This window comes from Ochotona princeps, chromosome X (assembly GCF_030435755.1).
Source record: "Ochotona princeps isolate mOchPri1 chromosome X, mOchPri1.hap1, whole genome shotgun sequence".
In the NCBI taxonomy this organism is placed as follows: Eukaryota; Metazoa; Chordata; class Mammalia; order Lagomorpha; family Ochotonidae; genus Ochotona; species Ochotona princeps.
Genome location: NC_080865.1, coordinates 96191550 through 96216237, shown reverse-complemented (window position 1 = coordinate 96216237; position 24688 = coordinate 96191550). Strand labels below are relative to the sequence as shown.

The 24688-nt window shown below is 39.6% G+C and overlaps 1 protein-coding gene across 5 annotated transcripts in view; it reads left to right on the top strand.

Moving 5' to 3' along the window:
• Positions 1-24688, top strand: part of FGF13 (fibroblast growth factor 13) — a 541249-nt gene that overhangs the window by 434372 nt on the left and 82189 nt on the right. For 4 of the 5 annotated variants that reach the window (XM_058658920.1, XM_004587750.3, XM_004587753.3 and 1 more), the window contains 2 exons: positions 16419-16529; positions 21856-21959. In XM_058658920.1, coding sequence (XP_058514903.1) covers positions 16419-16529; positions 21856-21959 — 215 coding nt within the window. Of the gene's footprint in view, positions 1-13598; positions 14517-16418; positions 16530-21855; positions 21960-24688 lie in introns of those variants that run through there. The other variant, XM_004587752.2, reaches the window with a different exon arrangement.

Sequence of the window (24688 nt, the reverse complement as noted above, 5' to 3'; positions counted from 1 at the left end):
CCTTCTTGTAAATCATTTTCATTCTCTGGCTAGAAATATGGCCTAGAGTGATTAATAAATGAATGTAATGTTAGGCATCCATAACCTCTTTCTGAGACACTGTTTCCTGGTTTACAAAATGGATCCAATTGAAACCTACACTGAATCTCTTTCCCATTGTCACACAAATCAAATAAGACAAGAGCTGTCACCATTACATTGTGGTATACTCTTCAAAAAAAAAAAGATTATACCAAAACATTGCATAGATATAGACCAATAGAATTACTATGCTGATTAAATAACTTTCCCTTTCACAGGAATCCACTCCATCCCCTATTTACAGTTCAGTACCCGACGTGACCGATATCTGTTTCTGATTCTCCAATGTACTCTAATATATACAGCACAGGAGGATACCCCATGAGAATGTAACTGTCCTACACTTCATTTCAGTTACCTCCTGAATGCTTTTTAAATTAATAAAAGGACGGTTAGCTAATTTATTTATTCATAAAGTTATTAGTCATTGTACCCCTTCTCTGTTTGAATCCCCCTTCAGTGATGAAGGAACTCACCATTTAGTGTGAATGACAGATAAGTAGACCAAATTAGGCTCGCATGTGTCATAAGTGCTGCACGTGTTGAGAGCTATAGAGCAGAGGAAAAAAAAAACAGTGGCATTACATGTAGGTTGTTGGAAAAAAAGTTTCCTGGGGGAGATAATAACTGATAACAAGTTTGAAGACTTTGCGGGATGAAAGCACATCAGATTGTCAAAGGTACAGCAATTGGAATGGCCAAGGGAATGGCAGGAAGTATTTGGGGCAAAGGAAGTATTTCAATATTTTGAAATTACAGTGTGTTACAGGAAGACTGGTAGGAAAGTAAGTGTAACAAAGAAGTCTGACGCCAGATATTGGAGCGCCTATATGTGGTGTAGAACCACTGAGCACTCATTAACAGGACATAATATGATCTAATTTGTAGGTTGGATATGGAAGAATGGGCGCAGTGGATGGATAACAGGTGAGAGAGGAGTCAGAGAGAACAGTTAGATAACTATGATGAAGCAGAAAGGCTAAAGGATTTTTTGAAAGATTTATTTATTTTTATTACAGTCAGATATACAGAGAGGAGGAGAGACAGAGAGGAAGATCTTCTGTCTGATGATTCACTTCCCAAGTGAGCCGCAACGGCCGGTGCTGTGCTGCTCTGAAGCCAGGAACCAGGAACCTCTTCCGGTGCAGTGGGTGCAGTGTCCCAATGCATTCGGCCATCCTTGACTGCTTTCCCAGGCCACAAGCAGGGAGCTGGATGGGAAGTGGAGCTGCCGGGATTAGAACTGGCGCCCATATGGGATCCTGGTGCATTCAAGGCGAGGACTTTAGCCTCTAGGCCACAGCGCCGGGCCCCTGAAAGGCTAAAGTTTTAAAACTGGAAATGTAGAAGGGATATTAAGAAGATAGACTTGTCAGTACCGGTTACTCTTTGGATGTGAGGTGGGAGGAAAGACAATGGGCTCAAGAGGGTGTGAAGACTTCTTGCTTGGTTGAGATAGTGGGTTCACCCAGAACTGGAAGGCTACAAGAGACACCCCAATGATCACACAGGAAGAAAGAAAACGAACTATTGTTCCTTTTCAAAAGTTGAGAAGGAGAAGTTCAACTTTACCTTGGTTTAGTGGAACACAGAGTAGCCATCTAAACTGATGGAAGCAGTGTAGATATTTGGAGTTGTTGCAGTATAAATGATAATTCTCTCCTGTACTACTCATGTTGTGGGATGTGAGTAAGATCACACCAGATATGTTTAAGGTTTATCAAGGAGTCTTTATTAACCAAGCTTGGTGATAACAGGGCCCACTGGAAATTGCAAATCACAAATCCATATGGCAGTCCAATCAATTGTAACCCAAAGAGGAACAAACGGTCATTACCCTGAAGTTCATCTGTTAAGCTGAAGACGTATGTCCCAGCTTCCCCAACAATATAAGTTATCCTAAGAGACATGCAACAAGCAACCTGGACACACTTACAGAGCTGCAGACATTCACCTTTCCCTGGCTTCTCTGCCCACATTCCACTACTGCTAGGCCTCACCTCTCCTGGAACTCCTGATAGTACACAAATTGGAAATACAAAGCATTTTAACATTGCTATCTCCATTGTCCCGCCCAAGCAGTGAATAGAGGGTGAGGAATACAGGCACACAGGGGCGATGTTCAGGTGGCACCTGTCCTCAGAGTCTGTCCGCGGGAAGCCAGAGAGCAAGTAGGGACTGGGAAGTGAGTGGTGGAGTGGGGACAAGAGTCAGTGTGCCAGAGCTACGGAGCTCCTTATCCTGAGCCTTTATATGGGCTTGTGGGGGGAGTGGTTGCACAACAATGCCCCTCTCAGGTTCTAGGTGATGATAGATGAGAGTCACAGGTGGGCAGGAGGGAACACCTAGATGGTGACAGAGGAGTGGCTTCCAAGCTCATGACCCTGAACTAGCTGGCTACCTCACTACACTCATGTGACTGAATTTGTATCATATTTCATGAGTTGACAAAAAGTTGTCTCTTTTCAGAAGCTTTCCTTGATCTTCTAATCTCAGTTAACTTCTTTTGTAGGACTCTTGAACAGCATCCTATCCTTTTTTATAGCAATGAGCACAGTTTATAATTACATATATTTTTATTATTTGATTTTCCATTTGACTGAGGTTCTCCATGAACAGGATCATATCTTCCTTGTTCACTATTGCATACCTGAAACTCAGCATGACACAGAGTAGATGCTCAAAAGGACATTCATGGAATTCATGAATGGATGAATGAACAAATGAATGAAATTAACAGAAAGTTTTAGGAAAGGATAATATTGGGGGATAAATTTAGGGGACATACAACAGAAACCTGAAAGGGACTCAAATACTAGGGGGAATACATCTTGGAAAAAGGAGCAGTCGGATAGAAGAATGAGGAAAATCGGATGAGCATAATGTTGGGAGAAGCCAATAAAAGAATCATACATCATCAGGAAAACCATGTAAAACAGTGTTAAATACTGCTGAAAATTTGCATATAGTAATAACTGAAAATAAATCATTACATGACAGTAGGGATATCAGTTTAATGCAGTGGTTGAGATAAACAGTTGAGGTAATCAACATGTTGAAATAGGATTTCACTTCTGCCTACCTTTTTTTTTTTTTTTTACAGACTTAAGTCATAATGGATAAAATACCAAATCTTGACATATACAAGGGAATCTGAAGGGGAAAAGGGAAGATCCTCTTCAGGTGTTAGAAACAAAAAAGCTTTTTTTACATCTAATTGGCCATTAAGTGTAGCAGAACTAGAAGGCCTGATTTTGCTGAGTAAAAATAGGAGCAAAGAATCCCCATCCAGTTCACAAGAAACCAAGACCCAAACCTTAGGGACACAGAATACAAGTGGACTGAGAACATAGGAAATTTTAGAACTCAAATTCATATTTGTAACACCAAGCTTGGTGGTTAACATATAATCTGAGCTGTAGCTGCGGGATTGTATGAGTGCTGGAAGAAATAATACAAAACTGGACAGGTGGATAACTACTACCCAGTGTTCATGTGGGACTTCTAAGAAAACACTCTTGACCTCAAGTCCATAAGCAAATTTACAGAGAAAGAAGAGAATAGACCGTAACAGGGAGAATCAATAGTGAAAATAAATTAGAAATTCGTATTCCTGAAATTAGGCAATATGAAAGAACTTTTAACACTTGTATTTTCAAAATGTTCAATAGGATAAAAAAGAATAGATTCCCTAAGGTATGAACAAGATATAAAAAGAATTTGCAAATTTATTTAAAAAGACAAATAGTAAAATTGCATATATAGTCATATATTTTAATTTTATGCATTTGTAATTATATATAATATCAACTATAAAATGCTACTGAATAACATATCACATAGTATATGCATGTGTCATGATGGAATAAAAACAAAATTTAAACAGAATTAATACAGTTCAAGAAAGAATCAATGAAGTAACAAAATTCGTCAAAGAAAGATGAAGAGAGAAAAACAATATGGAATCATGAAGGACACAATGAGGGTTAATACATCCCTAGCAGGAAGAGACTTAGAGAGGGGCTGTAGCTGAAGAATTGATTATTAAATTTCCAAAAGTTAGTAGAAATATTTAAAATATGTTTTTAATATATTCAAATACCAACAAAATCCTAATTGTGCCTCTTTGGTAAGAATTTTGAAATCTGTGTAGGCTGATGTTATGTGTACACTCACATGCAAACATTTTGATAGAGCCAGCAGTATGAAAGGCAATGTGACAGGGAGGAAGGGAGACAGAATCCATTTACAAGTTTCCTGCGCAAATGCTTCCATATTTTTTTATATAATCACATTTTCCATGTATTATGAAAGAATTTTGCAATGAAAATTTGTTCTCTGTCAAAATCAAATCATACTTTTAATTCCATTTTCCATGAACTTTCTCAAGTGTACTCATGTTACATTATCTTCATATAATGCCTATTAGATTAAGTCAGTTCCTTGGGGGATAATGAGACCATATTAGTACCCATTAACCCTACACTGAGGAAAGGACCTGATTAATGAACCATCTTATTATAAAGCAATGACCCAGAGATGAAATACAGAAAAGGACCATTTTAATGAAGGAGAATAATTAGGAGGGCTTGGAACCTAAAGCCTTTTCTGGAAGAGCAGGTTCTTGTGTGGCCCCATGAGAAGAGGGGCACCTGGGTTGAGATGCTGACTTCAGAGTGCTGCTTGAGGCTTGCCTGGAGTACACACACACACACACACACACGATGTTGTCTTGATTGTTGCAGTGATATTGAGCATTCTTTTTTTTTCTTAGCAATTCTCAAGTGTTTTTATAGATATAATAGATTTTATTTTATTTTAAAATTTTTATTATTTTATGATACTTTTCCCTTACCTCTCTCCCGAACTCCCTCTACTCCCCCGACCTCCACTGATTTTCCCTACATTATTGCAATAGTATAGTCCTTCATTAGCAGTCAGAAGTCCATCATTCTGCTAATTAAGTGTATACTGACATTGCAGATATGGACAATGACAGACAGTCCAGCATCCTGTTATCAAGATAAACTTCGCAGTTTCATTGGGAGTCCATTTTGATATGTTATTCTGGCAAATAAAGCAGGTGGTGGTATTTTCAAGACAGGAAGAGGAATGAATTGAGTAGGAAGATTTTAAAATATGTTTTCAATATATTCAAATACCGACCAAACCCTAGTTGTCCATCTCCAATAGAATATTGAAATCTACATACAGGATTACTAGGATTACTTGGCTTGGACAGTCATTTCCCTGTAATATTTGGTTAATTTGTTAATAAGAAAGTTAATTATAATAACAAAAATAGTTCCATGACTGCCTCCATATAATTTTCTTGTTTCTAACTGGGATGGGGCTTATTCCAGTTATTCAGGAAAAAGGCTGGCTGGCTCTGGCATACATTGCAATGTAACTTTCATTTTTATTGACGTATTTCTAAAGAGATCGCTTCTACTAAAACTTCTAATGGCAGTCATAAATCAATAATGAGTGTAAGCTTAAACATTGTTCTTGACAACATGTGCTGAACGTATACAGTGGGTCAGAGAAGCCAACTGGTTCATAAGCAAGAATGAAAAAAAATCACAAATATCCATCAAAATATCCATACAGTGTTGTTGATTCCCCAAACCCCCAGAGTGATTCATAACTAAACCAGTAATGAACTTAACACAGGAGAGTACACTGCTGGAAAGCAGTCATAATGTTAGACCAACTTATTCTCAAGTGACAAAGTATAGGTGCATAAAAATCCACAGTTTTATGAATTCTTTATACTAAATCAGTTTAGATGTAAGTTTTAAGTTCCCCAATTTGCTGGCTGCTCAGCTTCCAAACTCCAAATTCAGTGGGATTTTTTTTTTCTCAAAATCGAACTCAATTACTACAGTACTGTTTGCAGTTAACTTGAGTTTCCCCAGTACTTAACATATTTAATACGACTGTTACAGTGCTTAGACTACTTGTGTTTATATTAGTTTATTCATCTTCTCACTCCACATGAGGCCGAGGACAGTCACTAGAGAAGCACTAGATTTAAGCATATTGGACATGAAGTTGGAATATATAGATTTCAATCCTGGTTCCACCACTTCCAAATTGAATGAATATGTCACCCTCTATTTGCCTCATTTTCTTTAACTGTTCAATGGAGACAGACCCAACAGTGGGTCTCAAGTATTAAATACACAAGCAGGGATGAAGTTGTTAGAATCATAGCTGGGATGATACATATGTTATTAGTAACTCTGTTTTTCAGGTCTTGGCTTAGTACTTAGCATATAATTCTCAGTAAAACCTAATAAATGAACAAATGGTTCATGGCAAATGTACTGAAATCATCTTGCCTCAGATCTCTTCCCAAAAATGAGATATTAGGTGAGTGCCGAGGCTCCTTTCATGAAAGTGGTTCTAAAATTGTTTTAGACGTTCAGTGTTTTCGAGAGAAGTTAGTTAATAATGAGTTTGATAATTTGACCGTACTCTTGGGTGTTTAGAGGAAGAGAGAAATGGGAGTATATTCATGAGAATGGAGACTAGATAAGCGTCTGTGTGCAAAATAATAGTCATGGGTCTACAATCATGGAAGTGAATTCAATGTGTGTAATATTTGTCTCTCTTTTGGCTGAACTCAGGCTTCCTGTTTCTGAAAGCAGATGGCAAAATAAGCTTACAGTGTGGAAAGAAAATTTCCCTATGAGTACAGAACTGTGAGAATCAAGAGTGATTAAACTTCTGGTCTCCACTAAGCAGTGATGGAGACGAAGACTTGGAAAGGAATAAGGGTCCCATTCCATTACAAAGCCTTGATTACCTGACTCAAACACAGTGCTAGTGTCAAACCATTTCCATAACTGGGAAACCCAGACAGACACAAGCAATGATTTATAATGATTTAATCTTTTATTAAGTTTCAGGCTAAAAAGTTATTATTAAAAGTAGTATGAATTATGCTCCTAACTATGCATGGGCCATACCTGCTTTCGTAATTTCCTAATTTATATGTGTAAAAGAAATAAAAGCCATAACACGGCTGACAATCATACTATATTCTAATTTTCCCAATTGCCCATGCCAAGAGATATCTATATCCAGGAACTGCTGTTCAGCAATTGACAGACCCAGTGCCAAGAAGGAAAAAAAAAAGTAGAATTCAATGAACTGGCCTTATACACATCAACTGTACTGGCTGAAAATCCTTAATTTAAATTCTGGCACTGCCACTTGTGTACTAGCCAGAAAGTCATAGGTGTATCATTTACTCTCCTAGGTCTCACCGTCCTGGCTTCTAAAACGGCAATAATGGAAATAATACCTACCATTCAGGTTGCTATAAGTGTTAAAGGAAACAGAATTGTAACAGGTAGCAAGTTTCTTGTCAAATTGCAACCAAATTATCTGTTCTGTAGTATTATCATTGGAAACCCCAGTTTGGTTAAGACAAAACAAAACAAAACGAAAATCTAGAGGAGAATGACAAGCTTAAATATGACCTAGGGTATCCTCACATTTGTGGAGACTTGTCCTTTGCCCCTTCTTGAGAATCTGGACAAGAATATTTCCTCCAAATTCAGCATCATTTTTTCCTGCCCAAATCCTGGCTGGTGTCTGAAAAGGAATGTGCTGAGAGCCTGCTGAAGTATTTCCCCATTACCTCTATGCTTTAAAATATGAAAACTCCTCTAGATGAAACTAGTGGAATAAAGTTGGTCTAGTGTCCTTTTCTCAAATTGTGAGTCTTGCTCAAATATGCTAAATAGTGACGAACAGTAGACCATTTTAAAATGCTGAAGTCCCTTCTTCAAATCCTGACTTTAGGTCCCTTTCTTCCGGTAACCTTATTTTCTGAGAGAGCTTATATCCAGAAAAATTAATCATCTTCTTTTGTTTCCAATCCTCCATCATTTTCCCTCTAGCTTTTTTCACTTAGATCCCTTAGTTCCATGGGCAAGAAATGAACTCAGTGTTACAGATAATTAGCCTCTGAGTCTTGCATATTTTTAGGTTATCATAAATGTTTCATCATATTACCATCTCATTTTATGGTTATTGGCCACCAGTCACTTCATCAAATAGCAAGTGTTCATTCACAACCTTCAAATATTAGTGAATAAAACTGAATCATACTCAGCTGATGTTTTGGTTATTCTTTGATACCATGGAAGCCACTTCTACCATTAAGAATATTTTTTTGTTGTTCTTTCAAAACATGCTTTCTAATGTTTGAAGGAGAGCAACTGAAATTCAGGGTGACTGCCTTCATTTACATTCCCCAAGTTAATCCTACGTGGTTTTCCACAGGCAAAGTCACTCACCACCTCCATCCCTTATCAGTAGAGACCTTTAGCATGCACAGTGATGGTGTCACTGCTCCATTCCCGCTTCCCTGAAAGCACTTATTCATTGCAGGTCATGGCTATATAAAGAGTAGTGTTGTTTTTATGACAGAATGAGAGTCTTGGGAGAAGTCAACCCACATACCCATTCAGGTAGAAAAGTTTTCTGTTGCATTCATGAAAGCTTCTGTGGAAGGAAAATCAGCGGAATGTTTCCCTTGCACAAAACTTAAATTACCACACACTGAAACTTCAGCTCAAGTCTCTCTTCTCCTTTTGGTCAGGAGACAGCACCCCACCCCAGCAATCTGCTGCTTCTCTGCAGCTTTTCTTGATTAAATGACCGCACAGGTAATCCGAGGCCTTGAACTATCTATATTGCAGCTACTATGGCTTATTAAATGACAACCAGCTGACTTCACAGATATGATTAATGCAATCAGGGTGTTATAATGGTTTTACTGGTTTTATGACTGAACAATGGAATTTTTATGTACTGTAGGATTTTTCTTCTTAAAGGATAAGAATTAATCAATGTTTTCCCGATTAATTTCTAAATATAAATCAGCAAAATTTAGTACGTTCTTATAAGATGATGTATTTAGAAAATGATCTCAGAGAGAAGACATAATGAAATCTAAGCCACCATCCTAGTTCGGCAGAAACCTACGGTTCCATGGCTTTTGATTCTGAATACAAATCAGATGAGCCAATCAGTTTCTAAAAAACTCGTTCTGGAGCCCTTTGTTAGTTTAACTCTCCCAAGTGATTTGGCTAGAAGAGGCTCTGCCAGCTAATGAATGTGTCAGGTTGTGTTACAGAATACAATAGTCACACTTTCTGTCCCTAAAATTCCAGTGTGATGTTGACAAAAATTTCCTTAAATTGCATTTTTTTTCCTTCTTAGAGTTAAAGTGGCCTGAGTGTATTCTAACGGTTTTCCACTAATCTCATCTGTATTTCTATCCAATTGTTTCACTGGGCTTTTGGAGACACTTAGGCCAGAAAAAGTGGTACTTGCTCCCCTACTTCTTATATACTCCCTTTATTGCCCTTCTCAGTGAATAGGGAGGTATTCCCATTACTTGACCTCGGTGAACTTGAACCTCGTTTGTTTTCCCCACTTAGCACTTATTATCAGTCTTTGACCTGGTAGCTAGCCATTCAGCTTCTTTTATGAAAGAGTGAAGATGAAGAGCAAAGCAACAAGTGGCTCTCAACATGTTTATCTTCATGAAGCAAGGGAGTTAGAAATCTCTCAATTTCAGAGTTTCAAAAAGACAGCCAGTTCCTTTGTGCTCAAAATGTACAAAGGCTGCTTCTGATTAGGCTGTCTGAACTCTGGTATTTTTACTCATCATAATCACATCGTTTTTTTTTTTCTCTCTCCTCTTGAAAGCAGGTCCCCTCAGCTTCCTTACAGCTCATCCGAGTCCTGCCAAAAGAGATTGGTAGAGAACGATCAGCATTCTATGCTCTGATAACTCACATAGCTCTCTCTGAAAAGAATGCTGAAACATGGTTCTCAAGCGAATGCACGAAGAGTGGAGTCTTTGGAATTCAATTTAGATTTTACATTCTGGTGGGGTGGGAAAGGAACAGAGAGATGGGAAAGAAAGATAAAGAGAGGGGGGAAACAGAGGCACAAATAAAAATGCACAGATTTCCAGATCCCAAAGGACTTAAAGGAACATCTCATCTAGGGTTTTCAAATACTGTGTTTTTGAGTGGTGGAATATTTTTATTTTATCACATGTAAACCACACAATGGATCCTAGCATGCAAAACAGATAAAAATGGAAATTAACACTCTTGTGGAAATTCACGTCACACTCCTGTAACTGCTAAGATGCTGCAGTTTGAAAGCTAGCAATTTTGTATAAGAAATGTTTCGAAGATGGGAACCCTAAAACCCCAATGGAGGAGGCAGCATACCCAGGACCACACAAAATTAGTGGAAGAAAATGCATTAAAATCTATGTCTACCAAAGCCAAGGATGGAACTCTTTGAGAGCTAGAGAAAGGAGCTAAGAATGATTTCTGTCTAAACTTGATCAAGGAGGAAAGCATTGGAGGGTCAAATGACAGTAGATTCTCCCAGCTCTAGAGGAGTTAGAAGCACTGGGCTAAGCAGAAAACACTGGAAGTTTATGAATGTGGACCCAATCTAGAAAGTTGATAGCCAAGCTAGGATGTCAACTGCTAGGAATGCAAGGAGCAAAAAGGAGTTTGAAACAGCTGTGAAAAGGAGAGCTCTTTCTTCCTCTTGCTAAAATGCCATACTATTGATCTGAGATGGCAATGTGGCTGAAAAGGAAGGCAAATTGGTTTCCAAAAGATAGGCTGCCGATTCTGGCTTTCCCTGTGCCTTCAGGAGGTGGACAGGGTTCTGGCACAGTTCTCTGAAGATTTGAGAGTGATTTTCTCGCTTTTCTCTGAATTCCCAAGCACCTAGGAAATGAACATGTTTAAAAGCATGAAAAGATTCGCTTTATTCATGGCAGTGCTGATTGTACAACAGGATTTGGATCGTGGTTCAAAAAATGATCTGCCTTCTCTTTCCACCCTGGCCTGAACTTACCTTTTAAGTCAGTTTTCTGCGAGTTCTCTTGGTGGAGGAGAGAGAATTCTTGAGGTGTGTAGGTAGCCAGACCACAGAGAATGCAAGGCCCCCTTCTCACCAATAATGTCATGTATTTTCCCATCCATAGAGATTGAATAATGAAGATGGGATTTAGGTAATGTTTGTGTGTTGACATGGAGCACATAGCGAGAGGAGAGTGCAGGTTCCTCGTTTTTCAGGACTATAAAATTTAATTGAGGGAAAAGGGAATTAGAGCAAAAGGCCATCCCCGCAGACACCTGCAGAACATGTCTAGCTGTCAGCTTTGGTGCACTACTTCCATGTTCATGGTTTAGAGCTCAATTCTCTGCGCGGAAATGCTGTGGGTAGTATATATGAACTAAAACGAAAAAATAGAACTAACGGGTTTATATGTTTGTGTTTGCAGCTTTGTAATAAGCTCCCTGTCCTTCCCTTAAATATTCCTGAAATCTCTTCTGGGTGTGTTTGCTTCTGATATCCATTCTACAGTGACCAACTCAGTAAGTCTACAGGTACCCTGGAAAGAGTATGTGGAGGGAGTTTACATGAGTAAACCCTGAACACGCCCTCGCAGGAGTGCAGGAAACAGGAGTGCTAAACGTGCCCTCCTGTTTTCAGTTCCTTCATTATTGCCAAGACATTCCTTTTCTGCATCACAACTTGTTATTACACTTGATCTTAGCCAAAAGGCTGAGAAGCGATCACAACTTGTTTCCTGTTTAGCTTCTTCATGCATGCTATGGAACTGGATCCCAGAGAAGTATCAACAAAAAATAAAAGGCTCTAAGAGTCAGGGCTGAGCAGCTAGTAGGATACAGAGTAGGAACCTCTAGTTTCCATCCCACAGCTGAAATGTTTTGCTTTCATCAAAGCTTCTTCTGGCCCGATTTACCTCCATGGCTCCTGCAATTTGACCAACAATAATTACACGTGCTGGGTGCTGGGGAACATCTTCCTACCTGTCAGAACCAATTTCAATCAGCCATTCATCAATTATTTTCAGCAAATTATTATTGATCATCGACTTGTAACAGGAACTGTGCCAGGAGGTGAGAATAAAGTGATGGATAAGACCTACTTCCAATTTTTAAGACACTCAAAGTCTGCTGGAAGTAGACTGGTCTCTTCCCCCCACTCCTCCAGCTATGTTTTAACTCTCTGAAGGAGTGATTGCTTGGTTGTGGTGCTAAAATTCTTTTCTATCTTTGCCTCCCTTTTCTCTTGTAAAGAAGTAGGCAGGAGCACTTTGTCATCTTTTTCTTATAACTGCCATCGTGGCCCCTGCAAACCAACCTGGACCTGCCTTGCAAACCTTTAAAGGGTGCTTCTGCTAGAGCAAGGAGCATTTCAAGTTTGGGGAGTGTCTTGGGAGTTAGAAGCAGCTTTTCCTGTCAGGCAGAGAACTATGGAAGGGTCAGGTGATTCCCCTGATGCGCTAAGAAGCCTTTTTCATTATTACTGAGTGTGAGCTTCTTGGGTGGTCAGGCAAGAGAAAAGGACTGCACTTGGGTGCAAACCGAGCATTTGGGTTTGTGTCTACATAAATTCTTAAAGGACATGAAATAGCAAAGAGGAGTCACGTAAAGCTAGTCGAGTGGAAGCTCCAACATAGAACTGCCCTACTATTTGTGGCTCTTATTATGGCTCCAGGAATCAAGTTAAAAAGTAAAAATAATAGTCTGTATTTGAAGACAAGGATGTGAATGTTCTCTGCTGCTTTCTTGGTCTCAAAACCCCGTGTTTCTTTTTACGTATAAATTATAGCACAGGCAGAGGACATAACTTGTGAATAGAGGCTAGTAAAAAGCTAGACTTGGTTCCTGAATTATAAGGAGGGAGGCCGCCTGAGTTTGCGCAGAGAAAAGGAAGAAGCTGGGCAAATTGAGACGGGCCACAGTTCAAAGAGGCTCAGCTGTGCTTTTGCAGAATACCGTTTATAGTACACGGTCCAAGCGCTCTGCTTGTATCTCAGATGTGGACGGACAGATGAGGGGGCACAGAAGAAAGCAGGGTTTGGGCAGCACCAATTGGCCTGAAATGAAAAGTCAGCAAAAACCACTGGGTGGCAGCGTGGTGTGCGGGGTGTGCGGGCGCAGCTCTGCAGTGCCGGCTGCTGCTGCTGCTGCTGCTGCTGCTGCCACGGGGGGCTGAGCCTGTCTGGGCACCCTGGCCTCTCTGGAACCGCTACAAGTGTCGCTAAGCAAAATGTTTCAGCGTGGTGGTAGGGGGGAGGGGGTGTTGGTGAGTCGGACTCCGGGCTAGGGGCCCGGCCAACTTCCTTGAAGCTCTAGCCAACACGCAATCCGGCCAGCTAAGAGTCAAACACTAAGGAAACACCCCCGCCCCGCCACCCCCCATCGCCGAGCAAACCCACGCTCCTTCATAACTGCTTCATCCTGCTGCCTCCTCCATCACGGTTTCTTTCTGAATCTCTTTTCGGGGGAAAGGAGAGACTAGGGTGATGGGGGCAGTGCCTAAGCCCCTACAGGTGTTAGCTGCGGCCGCCGGCCGGGGACTCGGGGGGTGGGGGGGTGGGAGGGGGGCGGTCGGCGGCGTAGAGGGAGGGGCCACCGGGGGAGGGGGCCGCCGCGAGGCCGTCGCGCTCTTCCGGAGGGTGCTTGCGGCGGCTGAATTTGTGTGCAGCGCCTGTGCCGCGCCCAGAGCAGCAGCCACAGCGAAGATGCGAGGCCATTACCTGTTTGATCCCTGCCGGAAAGCTGGCACGGGCCAACTTTTCCTGATTCGCAGGCCAAGAAGTTGCAAGGACTAGTGGAAGCCTTGGAGGGGCCAGGGTGAGGGCGCGCTCCCCCGCGCGCTGCCTCCCCCCTCCTCCTGCCTGCCGCCCGCGCTCCCGGGCCTCTCCCTGCCCGCGCGCTCTCCCTCCGCCCGCCTCTCTGCTCTGGCCCCCTCCGCGCGGCACAGGGCGGGGGGTGCTGCGAAACTCCGACCCAAGCCACTTGGACTTGCACAGTGTCCTCGGGGCGCAGGGGCCGAGCGCACGCAGTCGCACAGCTCAGCCTCCGCCTGCTCGTCTCGCCCGCGATCCCGGCCCGGGGCTGTGGCGTCGGCTCGGACCCTGGCAGCCAGCAGCCCGCGCGGGAGCCGGACCACCGCCCGAGGAGCTCGGACGGCATGCTGAGCCCCCTCCTCGGCTGAAGCCCGAGTGCGGAGAAGCCCGGGCTAGCGCCGGCTTAAGGAGACTAAGGCGGCGAGAGCGCGACGCAGAGCCGAAGAGCGGCGGCGGCGAAGGAGGAGCAGGCAAACCCAGAGAGGGGCAGCACAAGAAGTGGTGGTGGTGGGCGTCGTGGCCATGGCGGCGGCTATCGCCAGCTCGCTGATCCGTCAGAAGAGACAAGCCCGCGAGCGCGAAAAATCCAACGCCTGCAAGTGTGTCAGCAGCCCCAGCAAAGGCAAGACCAGCTGCGACAAAAACAAGTTAAACGTCTTTTCCCGGGTCAAACTCTTCGGGTCCAAGAAGAGGCGCAGAAGGAGACCAGGTCGGAAAGGGCTCTAAGGATTTTTATATACTTATACAGAGAGAGACTTTACGAGTGTTGGGGATCTGGGGCGGGGAGGGGGCAGGTATGTAAAGCGTAGGTGAGTTTGCTGATGGCCCATGTCTTACGGATGAGGCCACCTACCCGGTGTGCGTGCGTGGGAGATGATTGCTTTCTCGCCTGCTTCGTAACAGTTAACAGGCTTGCTGCATTGCAACTGCCCTGGGACAAGCGCACAGCCTGGGGGCGTACCCTGCCCGGGAGGTGCGCCCTCAGCTACAGACCTGGCACATGCGTGTGCGTGTGTGTGCGCGTCTGGTGGGCTCCAGGCAGCTGTGACCCAGCCGTGGCTCTTGTGTGAGGCGTGAAAATTGCCAGTGTGTTGCTGTGCAGACACCATCCCCGCTCCCCCACTCCCGCCCGTTACTTGGAGAATCCGGGGAAACCCCTCTTGTCTTTATCTCTGCCAGTCAGACCCTGCCCTTCAGCTTCCACCCCCAAGGGACGTGGGCTTCCTGGGCTTCCGCTGTCTAGGCATTCTTTTTCTTTGATTACTTCTAAGCTTCTCAGGATGGACTTGACTTGTGGTGCAGCTCTGAAATGTTTGCTGGGGAGGTGGGGGAGGGATTTCTAGAACCTTGCCGCAAAGAGCTGAGTGATCTGATTAGATCCCTGACAACTGTGATCACTTGATACTAAAAACGCAGGATTGAAGAGGAAAAAAACTCACTACCAGATTGTGGGTCTTTCTGAACCATTTCAGTGAGAAGAGTAGGTATATTCAGGGGTGTGTGTGTGTGTGTAGGAGGGTAGATTTCAGATGGCCATAGGTGTCAGGTTGCGTCAAGGTAAACCTTCAGTGGAACGTGAAGCATATTTGCCAATCTCAACCAAACGAGAGTATTGCACGATCATCTTACCTTTTGTTATATGAATTTGATTTACTCATGGATTATATATTCTAAATGCCTGGGAATGGAAATCCAAACTGTTGGTTTTCTGTTTACACAAAGTTCTTTTTAATGCATTAGCTCTAAATTAAGCTTCTTTCAAAAGGCTTAAAGCGGTTGCAAAGCAACTTCAATATGTGGCTCCAATAATCACGTAAATATTATTTCAGCGCAGGTGTCTATATTCAGTAAGAGCAAATTTTTAATAACAGCCATTATTGGTAAATTAGGTTCTTGATTAATGTTTGGTGATTCATAATTGAAAATCATTTTAATTAAGAACCCGTATTTCAGATGATCATATGTGTAATACTAACTTTAAAATTAAGTATGAACTGATTTTTTTCTCCACCAACATAAGTCTTGCTCTCTTCCCACCCGTTTTCATCTAGGGATACTTAGCAGAATAGAATACAATGATATATGACAGCTACTTAACCCCCATCTCTTTTGTATGGAAGTCTCCGTTTTCTAAATACACATTTTTTGATATGGTTCCAAGTTATTTTAGTATTTTCAACCTTACAATGGAGATAATTATTCAAATTGCGATAATTCTGAAAGAAACCTTTGCTGTTGGCTGACAAACCCTAAGTCTGTTACTTCTCTTTTTGTTCTACGTTGTTAAAAGGCAGGATATACCATTTGCTAACCCTTCCCAAATATTTAATGAAAGAGGTACCATCTGATAAACCAAAGGACAAGCTGTCAGATACTGTAGCCACTATGGGGTGGGGGATGGGGAGGCTTTACCGGTGCTACAAAGTAGAAATCAAACCTTTCTTCAGTGTGGAGATTTATTCTGAAATTTGTTGTTGGGTTTCTTTCTTCCAAAGGACTCTCGATCATTTGCGCTAAAACATGTAAATAAAATTGCAGTGTTAAATTCTGAATCATTTCGACTTTATAAACACAATTTATCAATGGATTCAAACCATTGTTTTCTTTGCAGAGCCTCAGCTTAAGGGTATAGTTACCAAACTATACAGCCGGCAAGGCTACCACTTGCAGCTGCAGGCGGATGGCACCATTGATGGCACCAAAGACGAAGACAGCACCTACAGTAAGTGACTGCAAAATAAATACTCGATGCCAGCATGTTGTTGATTCTGTGGTTCTTGTATTTCTTTTTCTCTTAAATAAACCACCCTGATAAATCCTGAAGTGAATACCAAGTATGTCCATACTTTAATCCTACGTGCACAAGTGAACCAAAAGGAAGTTGGACATGAAAATCTCTAAAAGAGTGAACTAGAGCAAATAATGTTGACACCATCAGAAGAGCAATCCAAATGTCATCTCCATGGTAATCCAGATAGATTTATGGCTGTCCTTTGGGTTTTATTACTTTTTTCCCCACAGAAATTTTACTCACCCACATACTGATCCCGAAATAGTATTTTATCTCTACTCTTAAGAAGCCTCTCTTCCCAAGAGACAAAGGCGATTTCATGCCATCTTTCACTTCTGCTACATTCCCATCCCCCAATGCACACACAACTGATTGGGATTTTAGCATTGGTATACCTTCCACAGGTGGATAAAGAGATTTCTCCTAGTGCTTTATTTTTAGCTATGGTTTAAGTAAAGGTGGAACTGGAGACTATAATGATGAACTTGGAAAGGAAACTATTAAAAATAATACCATTTTTAGTTGTAATTCTTGAAGAAAGGTGATTACAAGATGTCATAGGACCTTTCACTACACACCCTTTATCCAATGAAAATGCAAATCCACAAATAGTGTAGTCTGTTTTTCAATTATAATTGAAGATTTCGTGGATTCTATAGAGTCTGGCAGACCTGTAAGTATCCTGTGAGGTTAAATTACTTAATTTTTGAAAATTTCTTTTAGTTTTTGCCAATTGCTATGGAATTTCTTACAGATTTTGATAATTTGGGGAAAAGAATCCCATTGGCAGATCAGAAGGAGCTGCACGAGATAGGACTGAATGCTGATGAATACGGTGCAGCATTGTCAGAGATGCATAGCTATGGAAAGCGATTCATTGACAAGGGTCCCAGTTTTAAATGATAAAGTGTCTCACCTTTAGGAATGCTTCTGCGGCTGGCAGGAAAGCTATGACCACAAGAGGAAGTCATCTTTAGTTACCCTCAATAAATGTCTGTTGATGCTTAGGCTGAAAACTCTCTATGCCAATTAGTTCATTACTGTTTTAGGAAATGCCTGTAATGTGAGTGATTCATGTTTTCCAATGAATCCTAGTTGTTCCTTAATGCATTCTCTCCACTTAAAACCACTAGCCAAGTGTAACTAGAAGGCTATTATGACTCTAATGTATGGGATACTTTTGTATACAGATGATATTAGAAGATGTTTAAAAAGCATATCCTGATAAATAGAATCTATGTTAAACTAGATTGAAACGGAAAAGTCAGCCAAAGGAGTTACCGTAATGTGGTTTGCCTAAATGCCACCCCTAATGACAAGGTAAGGAGCTAGCTTGCTTTTCCATTGAGGACATAACTTATCCTAAGAATTTTCAGTGATTAAACTAATGTGTGAAAGGGAAAGTGTATCCATCCAAATTTATTCCCCTAAAGCCATGTGATTTTCTTAGCAGTCAGTTTTCATCAGTTATTCCAAGTGAGTGGGACAAGAATCTTATTTTTTTGAACATAAATAAGAAATTTCCTTTATATGTATTTCTGGTATTTGTACTTAGTTGTCTTATTCGTAATAGTTTATGATCTTTATATTGTTTGGTTGTATGTCATTTTAATTCCGACATGATAAACAAGATCATGATAAGACAAATCAGTTCACACTTACTCAGACATTCATCTCTAAAAATATGTCTGATACACATTTAAGCTTACATTATGTAGATTTATTACAGTGGTAAATGTCAGTCCAATGAAATTTCATCATGAGCAAATCAGCCATTATAAATTGTGTATTTCCCTGGGAAAGGAAAAGATGATGGACATTTCATGGTAGTGGTTTTATTGTATGTGTCATGGGTGCAGTGAAGATTATCTTAAAGGTGTAGTTGGCCCTTCTCCTCAAACCTGCAGGAGCACTACCTGTCCAGTGTGTCAAGTCTTTGCAATTAACGTTAAGATACATTTTTAATTATTTCCCTTGAGAAATTGACCTTAGCTCATCTGATGAAAAATAATGGCTTCATTATTGTCTTCAGCAAATTCTGAATGCCAACTTGGAACAGAGCTCTGAGATTACAGTCCCTATAAAGGGATGGATTCCTGATTATTTTAACGTAACCACAATAAAAGAGAACAACCACAAAACAAAGGCTCTTTATTAAAAGCTTTTTCTTTTTTTCTACATTTTATTATTATTACTATCATTTGATGATACAGTTCCATATTCCCTTATCCCAGCCCCAATTCCCTCCCCCCCCACCTAGTTCCTCTATATCATTACTAACGTATAATTCTTCATACACAGTCATATGTCCATCATTGCGGGCATGGACAATGGCAGAGTCCAGAATCCTATTGTCAAGATATAGTAAACAGTTTCATTGTAAGTACATCTTTGGAAGTAGAAATGCATACTACACTGCATCCTCACATCTGGATGTTAGTCTCCATTTCACAGCTACTGTACATCCCCTTAAATGAAGTCATAATGCAGAATCATCAATAGAAAGAAAAATAGAAATTTACGATGTCATGAAGTTAAATGACATGTTACTAGATATGAGTCTCCATTACACAGCTACTATACATCCCCTTAAATGAATTTCTGTATATTAGTACACAAATGATATATATCTATATTATTTCATCTTAGGGTAATTTTAAAGATTATTTTTATTTGAAAGGCAGAAGTATAAGGAGGCGAGAGACAGAATAAGATCTTTCATACTTTGGTTCATTCTCAAATGGTCACAATGGCCAGAGATAGGCCCATCCAAACTCAGGAGCTTCTTTCATGTCTCTCACATGTGTGCAGGGGCCTAAGACATTGGGCCCTCCTCCACTGCCTTTCCAGGCTGTTAGCAGAGATGGGTTGGAAATGTAGCCACCAGGAACCACAGGCAGCATTAGCACCTGTTTAGAATATTTTAAACTAATTCAAATAATATTGTATGTCAATGAAGAGAGAAACAGGGTGATATTGGTCCTTTTCAAGCTCACATCTGATATAATTTGCAATTTATTTACAAAGACTGTCTTGAATGAAGACAAGATAGTTGGGTTCATATGGTCAGTCTCTCTATATTTGCTTTGTCATCAAATTTCTGTTTTGAGTTGTTTATTTTTAATCCAGCTTTATAGAAATTTTTAATATTTAGTAAAAAATTCATGTTCTATGATATACTCTTTACCGTTATTTAGCCACAGATAATCCAGTTATGGATTACCATTGCTTGTTTCACTTTCTCCTATTGGTGTCTGGTGTTTGAAATTTAAGCATTTAATTGCTCATTAAAATCAGAGTTCTCAGATGAAATGAAAATCAAATCCCCCTCACTTCTGCAATTACAGTGAAAAAACTATAAGAAAGTTCAGATTGATGTAGAAAATGAAGTTTAAAAACAAATTTTCGATTTCATCTCTCCGTTATCTACTACTATGATCAAATTATGTTTCATAACATACCTGCAGTTATAGTGATCAAGTGATATGTAGTGGCTTTTAAACCAAGCACATATGAAAGTTTTCTTTTGGTGTTATTTATCTCAGAAATGTTAAACTATGGATTTTGATATTATGAGATTTAGATCTATTGCTTTTCAAAAATATATTATCATTGTTTCACCATCAATTTAGCTTTTAAACCATAAGTGCCTGCTGAACATTTAGTGTGAGCAGGCATAATCAACAGAAAGTGATATGACATGTATGTGATACATGTATATATCATATATGTATCGTGTATATAATATGTATAAGATACTGATATATATATCAGCATGATATATATCATGCTGAAACATGTCAGGTTCCTTGCCTGTGAGCTTAATTGTCAAATGTAGCATGAAACTCTGGCTTGCAATCTGTGCAATTATTTTTCCTTTACCTCAGTTAACAGAAGAGCACAGTGTTTTAATATGATGAGTATTGAATGAAGTGCCATTGGTGGCATGTGGTAGGAACACTTGTATTTTGAACTGTACAATATGTCCTAGCTCTTCTTCAGTAACACCCTGATTTTAAGGGAAAGACACATTGTAGGCTTGTCAAGGAATACATGGTTCTTCATTAACATTTCCTATCGATGTTATCCTACCTACCACAGCAGCATATATAAGTAAAATAAATAAATATACATATGGAGAGAGAGAGAGAAAGAGAAAGAGAGAAGCAGTAACAAACCATTCTTTCTTAAGGGTTGACTCTTACCTTTCTTCTTTACAAAAATGGAAAGAGGCTGACAGATCATCCACAGTAAAGATGTAAAACAAGACAAGAATCACCAATATTGGTCTGTGACTCCTGAGAGAAAGGTGCACAGGCTATTTTCAAAAGATGTGTGTTGCAAGCACTATGTTTTCTAAATGTACTGCTTTATTTTTATTCGTGGTGTGGGAGGGAGTAGACAGCTGGTAGTGGGAGGACACCCACGGGTTGTCTCCAATGAGTGGTGTGTGATTGTGAAGGGAGCCTGGATGTAAGTTTCACACAGTCAAACCTTTAAATGAAGAAATGACGACCTTGTTGGCACCAGCCGACTACCCACTTAGAGCTATCTTGCAGAAAAATAGTAATGAGATTAATTCTCTAATTAATTTTTTTTCATTCCTATACCTTTGTTCTTGGGAGGTTAAAAACTAAGAGATCTTTCAGCTCTATCTTGGACAATGTTGATTATTTAAGAAATACTACTCTGGGACCATAGAACTCACTACAAAATAACTCTTCAACAAGGCTTGAGTTTAGGGGTTCTCACTTGGGTAACAGTACCAATCATTTGGATGAGGATATTGGACTAGTATCACATCTGAGCCTAGTGATCTCTCCTCAGTTTGTCAGTCTTAACTCTGCCTGTGAGGATTTTAACAATCACTTAGAGGAACAAACATCAACTTGTTGAGGATGATGCTATCTACTATCTAATGTACCAGTTCCCTGTCTGGTTCTCTGGAAAGAAGCATCAAGAATTCCCAATATCAAACCCTACAAAATATAAAAGTACAGTATTGTGATCAAAGTCTTCATTTTTCCCCAGTTGTGTTTGAGAGTGTATAGTTTCCCAGTTATGTGTCTGAAACTGTGAATCACATATACCAAAATATAGAAGAGGTCCTGTCTATCTACATTTGTCTAAGTATGCATTTGTCTTTCCTCACCGATTACACACTGCTTTGGGGAGACTAGATAGTCCTGCTGGAAACATTAAAAAGCTGTGAAATTCAGATTTATAACATTGTTTTCACATTCTTTTTAAATTTCAGCTCTGTTTAACCTCATCCCTGTGGGTCTTCGAGTAGTTGCTATTCAAGGAGTTCAAAGCAAGCTGTATTTGGCAATGAACAGTGAGGGATATTTGTACACCTCGGTAAGGCCTTTGATTATGTGCATGTTCTTATGATTCTTGGAAGGAAAACGCTATTGTATATGTTCAGTGCAGATTGCAGTAACAACAGTGTGTTCTTCATGAGAAAATGCGTGGAAGGACAGATTAACGGTCTTTAAAAATTACAATTGTTACTGATTAACCATTTGAAGCTAATAGTCTTAGTTTAAAATGAAAGATTCACTGAAGATTTTTGTATAAAATTCCAGATTGTCTAGCATCAAGTGATTTCTCTTGCTGTTTTGTGTTGCAGCTGTGAGAAACAAAGCATTTCTTAACTCTGTACAGCGTACATTTACCCATGTTCATCCCTTGAAGGAATTGCTGAGATTTCCCTTGGATCAGCTCTGGAACACAAAGTTCCATTTTCGAGTTTCAGTTCTTATTTCAGTGCCTGTTGTCTTCCTCTATATTACACGTATTAGATTTTTATCATGTTCAGTCTCACTTTCCTTCCATACACATTCCTGCTTGTTTTTCTCCTACACGTTTTTAGTGAATGGAGTAAAAATTGAAACTTTTTCCTGGGCACAATTATGCATATGGTACACATTTCAATAAAGGAGCATAGGACCAGATGGAACTTTTTTTGAAACAAAGTTTCACATTAAATATAAATGAAAACAGTATAATAGCAGGATTAGAATTTTATTATTTTTGGTATATTTAGTTCCAGATTAGAGGAGGCTTCACTATATAAGTGTTATAAATCTCTATTTTCAACTCATGCATTTTAAGAAAAGGATAGTGCTTCAAAATAGAGAAAATTGCTTTCATGCTTTGTAATAGCTAGACTTAAAAGAAGCTATTAGTATCACTTTTTAAATGTATTTCTCAGACTGCAAATAAAACGCATATATTTATTGAAGCAGTTTTCTCTCCCGTGATGCCTGAATTTGTCTCAAAGCCCATGTGTGTGGAGACTCTTAGCAGATATATTGGAAACCATATTTTAACCCTGTATTTCAGAGGCCAATAAACGAAAGAGATATTGAAGAATCAGACATAGAAAGGCCCATCCATTTGGTAAACCAGGTGATCTATTTCACATAAAGATAAAAGATTGTGATAAAAAGATAATTATCAGCAAATACTTCAACCATAATTCCTCTCAGTGATTAAGCCTTCTAGTTAATAAATACAGAAATTTTATATTTTTTGCTAAAGAAAGATTCGTGTTTGTTATAAACTTCATGAAATTTACCACTTAATTAATACAGAGATTTTATTATAAATGGTAGGAAACAGAATTTATTTTTTTGAATTTGTTACTTAGGTGAGATAATTTAATAATGAAAGATTTTAGTAGGTTTACTTAGATAAACTGACAACCTACCTCATGAGGATTAGATGCAAGGGTATATTTTCAATGCAGAGATGGTCTCTGAAACTGGTATATAAACATTAACAAAGTAATAGGAAGGAATACTGGACATACATTTGTGAAGGAATTTGATGGATGATGTAAAAAGTAAGTATTGGTAAAACTAGTAAAACATCTGTTAATTCATTGTGTTGTGGTAGCCATAATTATAAAGACCTCATGTGAAAATTGAAATAAAAATAAATCTCATGACATTACTGTTAAAAAACAAGATATATATTGGAGATATTATTTAAGTAAAAGTTGAAAAATATTTAATAAGGTAATATTTCAGGTGCCCCAACCCAAGAAATGTAGGCATTATGTATTATTTTTAAGGAAACTCACCTTGAGAATCTGTACCTTTTCATTCGAACTGACCATCATTCTATGAAATTGGAATATGTCAATGTGATTCCTAGGGAATCAGCATTGTAAATTGGTGGGCTTCGTTTACATGGTGGGAATGTTAATAGCAAAATGTGGGACACTTTATATACATTTATTACTAAGGAGCAAGGATGCATGATTAATGACCGTGGAGTTCATATAGGAAAGCTTCAAATTAGTCTACTTAGGTAAGAAATCATTTAAGAGTATATTTCCATTTCTTCCCAATACTCCTTACTGACTATGGCTCGGAATTCTTTCATATTGTTTATCCTAAGTGGTCACCTAGTTTTGTTGCCATTTAAATTATAGTGTCTGGACTATTAGGATGGGGCTTTGGCTGAATGAATTGAGAGATTTTTGATGAAAAAGAAAAGGTTAATGCAACATCATGTTTCATCAAAAGGAAAGGATAACCAGAAAGAACCACTCTTCCTTGCACAAATCCATGGAACTGCTGCTACAAAAATCCTGTGACAATTTGGCTAACCATTGTTTAGCAAACCCAAGGTAGAACAATGCCCAGATGAGAAGACAGAAATGAAGGATGTAAGGGACTACTGATGCTGGCAATTTGAAAACCTTTGAGGATGGAATTGCAAAGAATCCTGAAAATGAATGACTAGAATATGCCTTAAAGTGGTTGCATTGGCAATGGTAAAAAGGTAATAAATTTCTGGGTTATCTTAGAGGTTGAATCAGCAGAATTTGATTGCTGATTGAATTTGGAGGGAAAGCTGGGCTACCATTTATGATTGAAAACATGTAGTTGCCCCTCACAGTAAAGAAATAAATAAAGACAGAGGCTGCTTTTAACAAATTTGAAAAAAATAGTGCTCAGTGAGTTACCAGCAGACATGAGAGAGAGCAAAAATTTGACCTTTTGGTGTTTGGGTTGATAAACTCTTCATACCAAACTGGAATAAAAGAAACAGTTCATATTTGGGAAAGAAGCTTC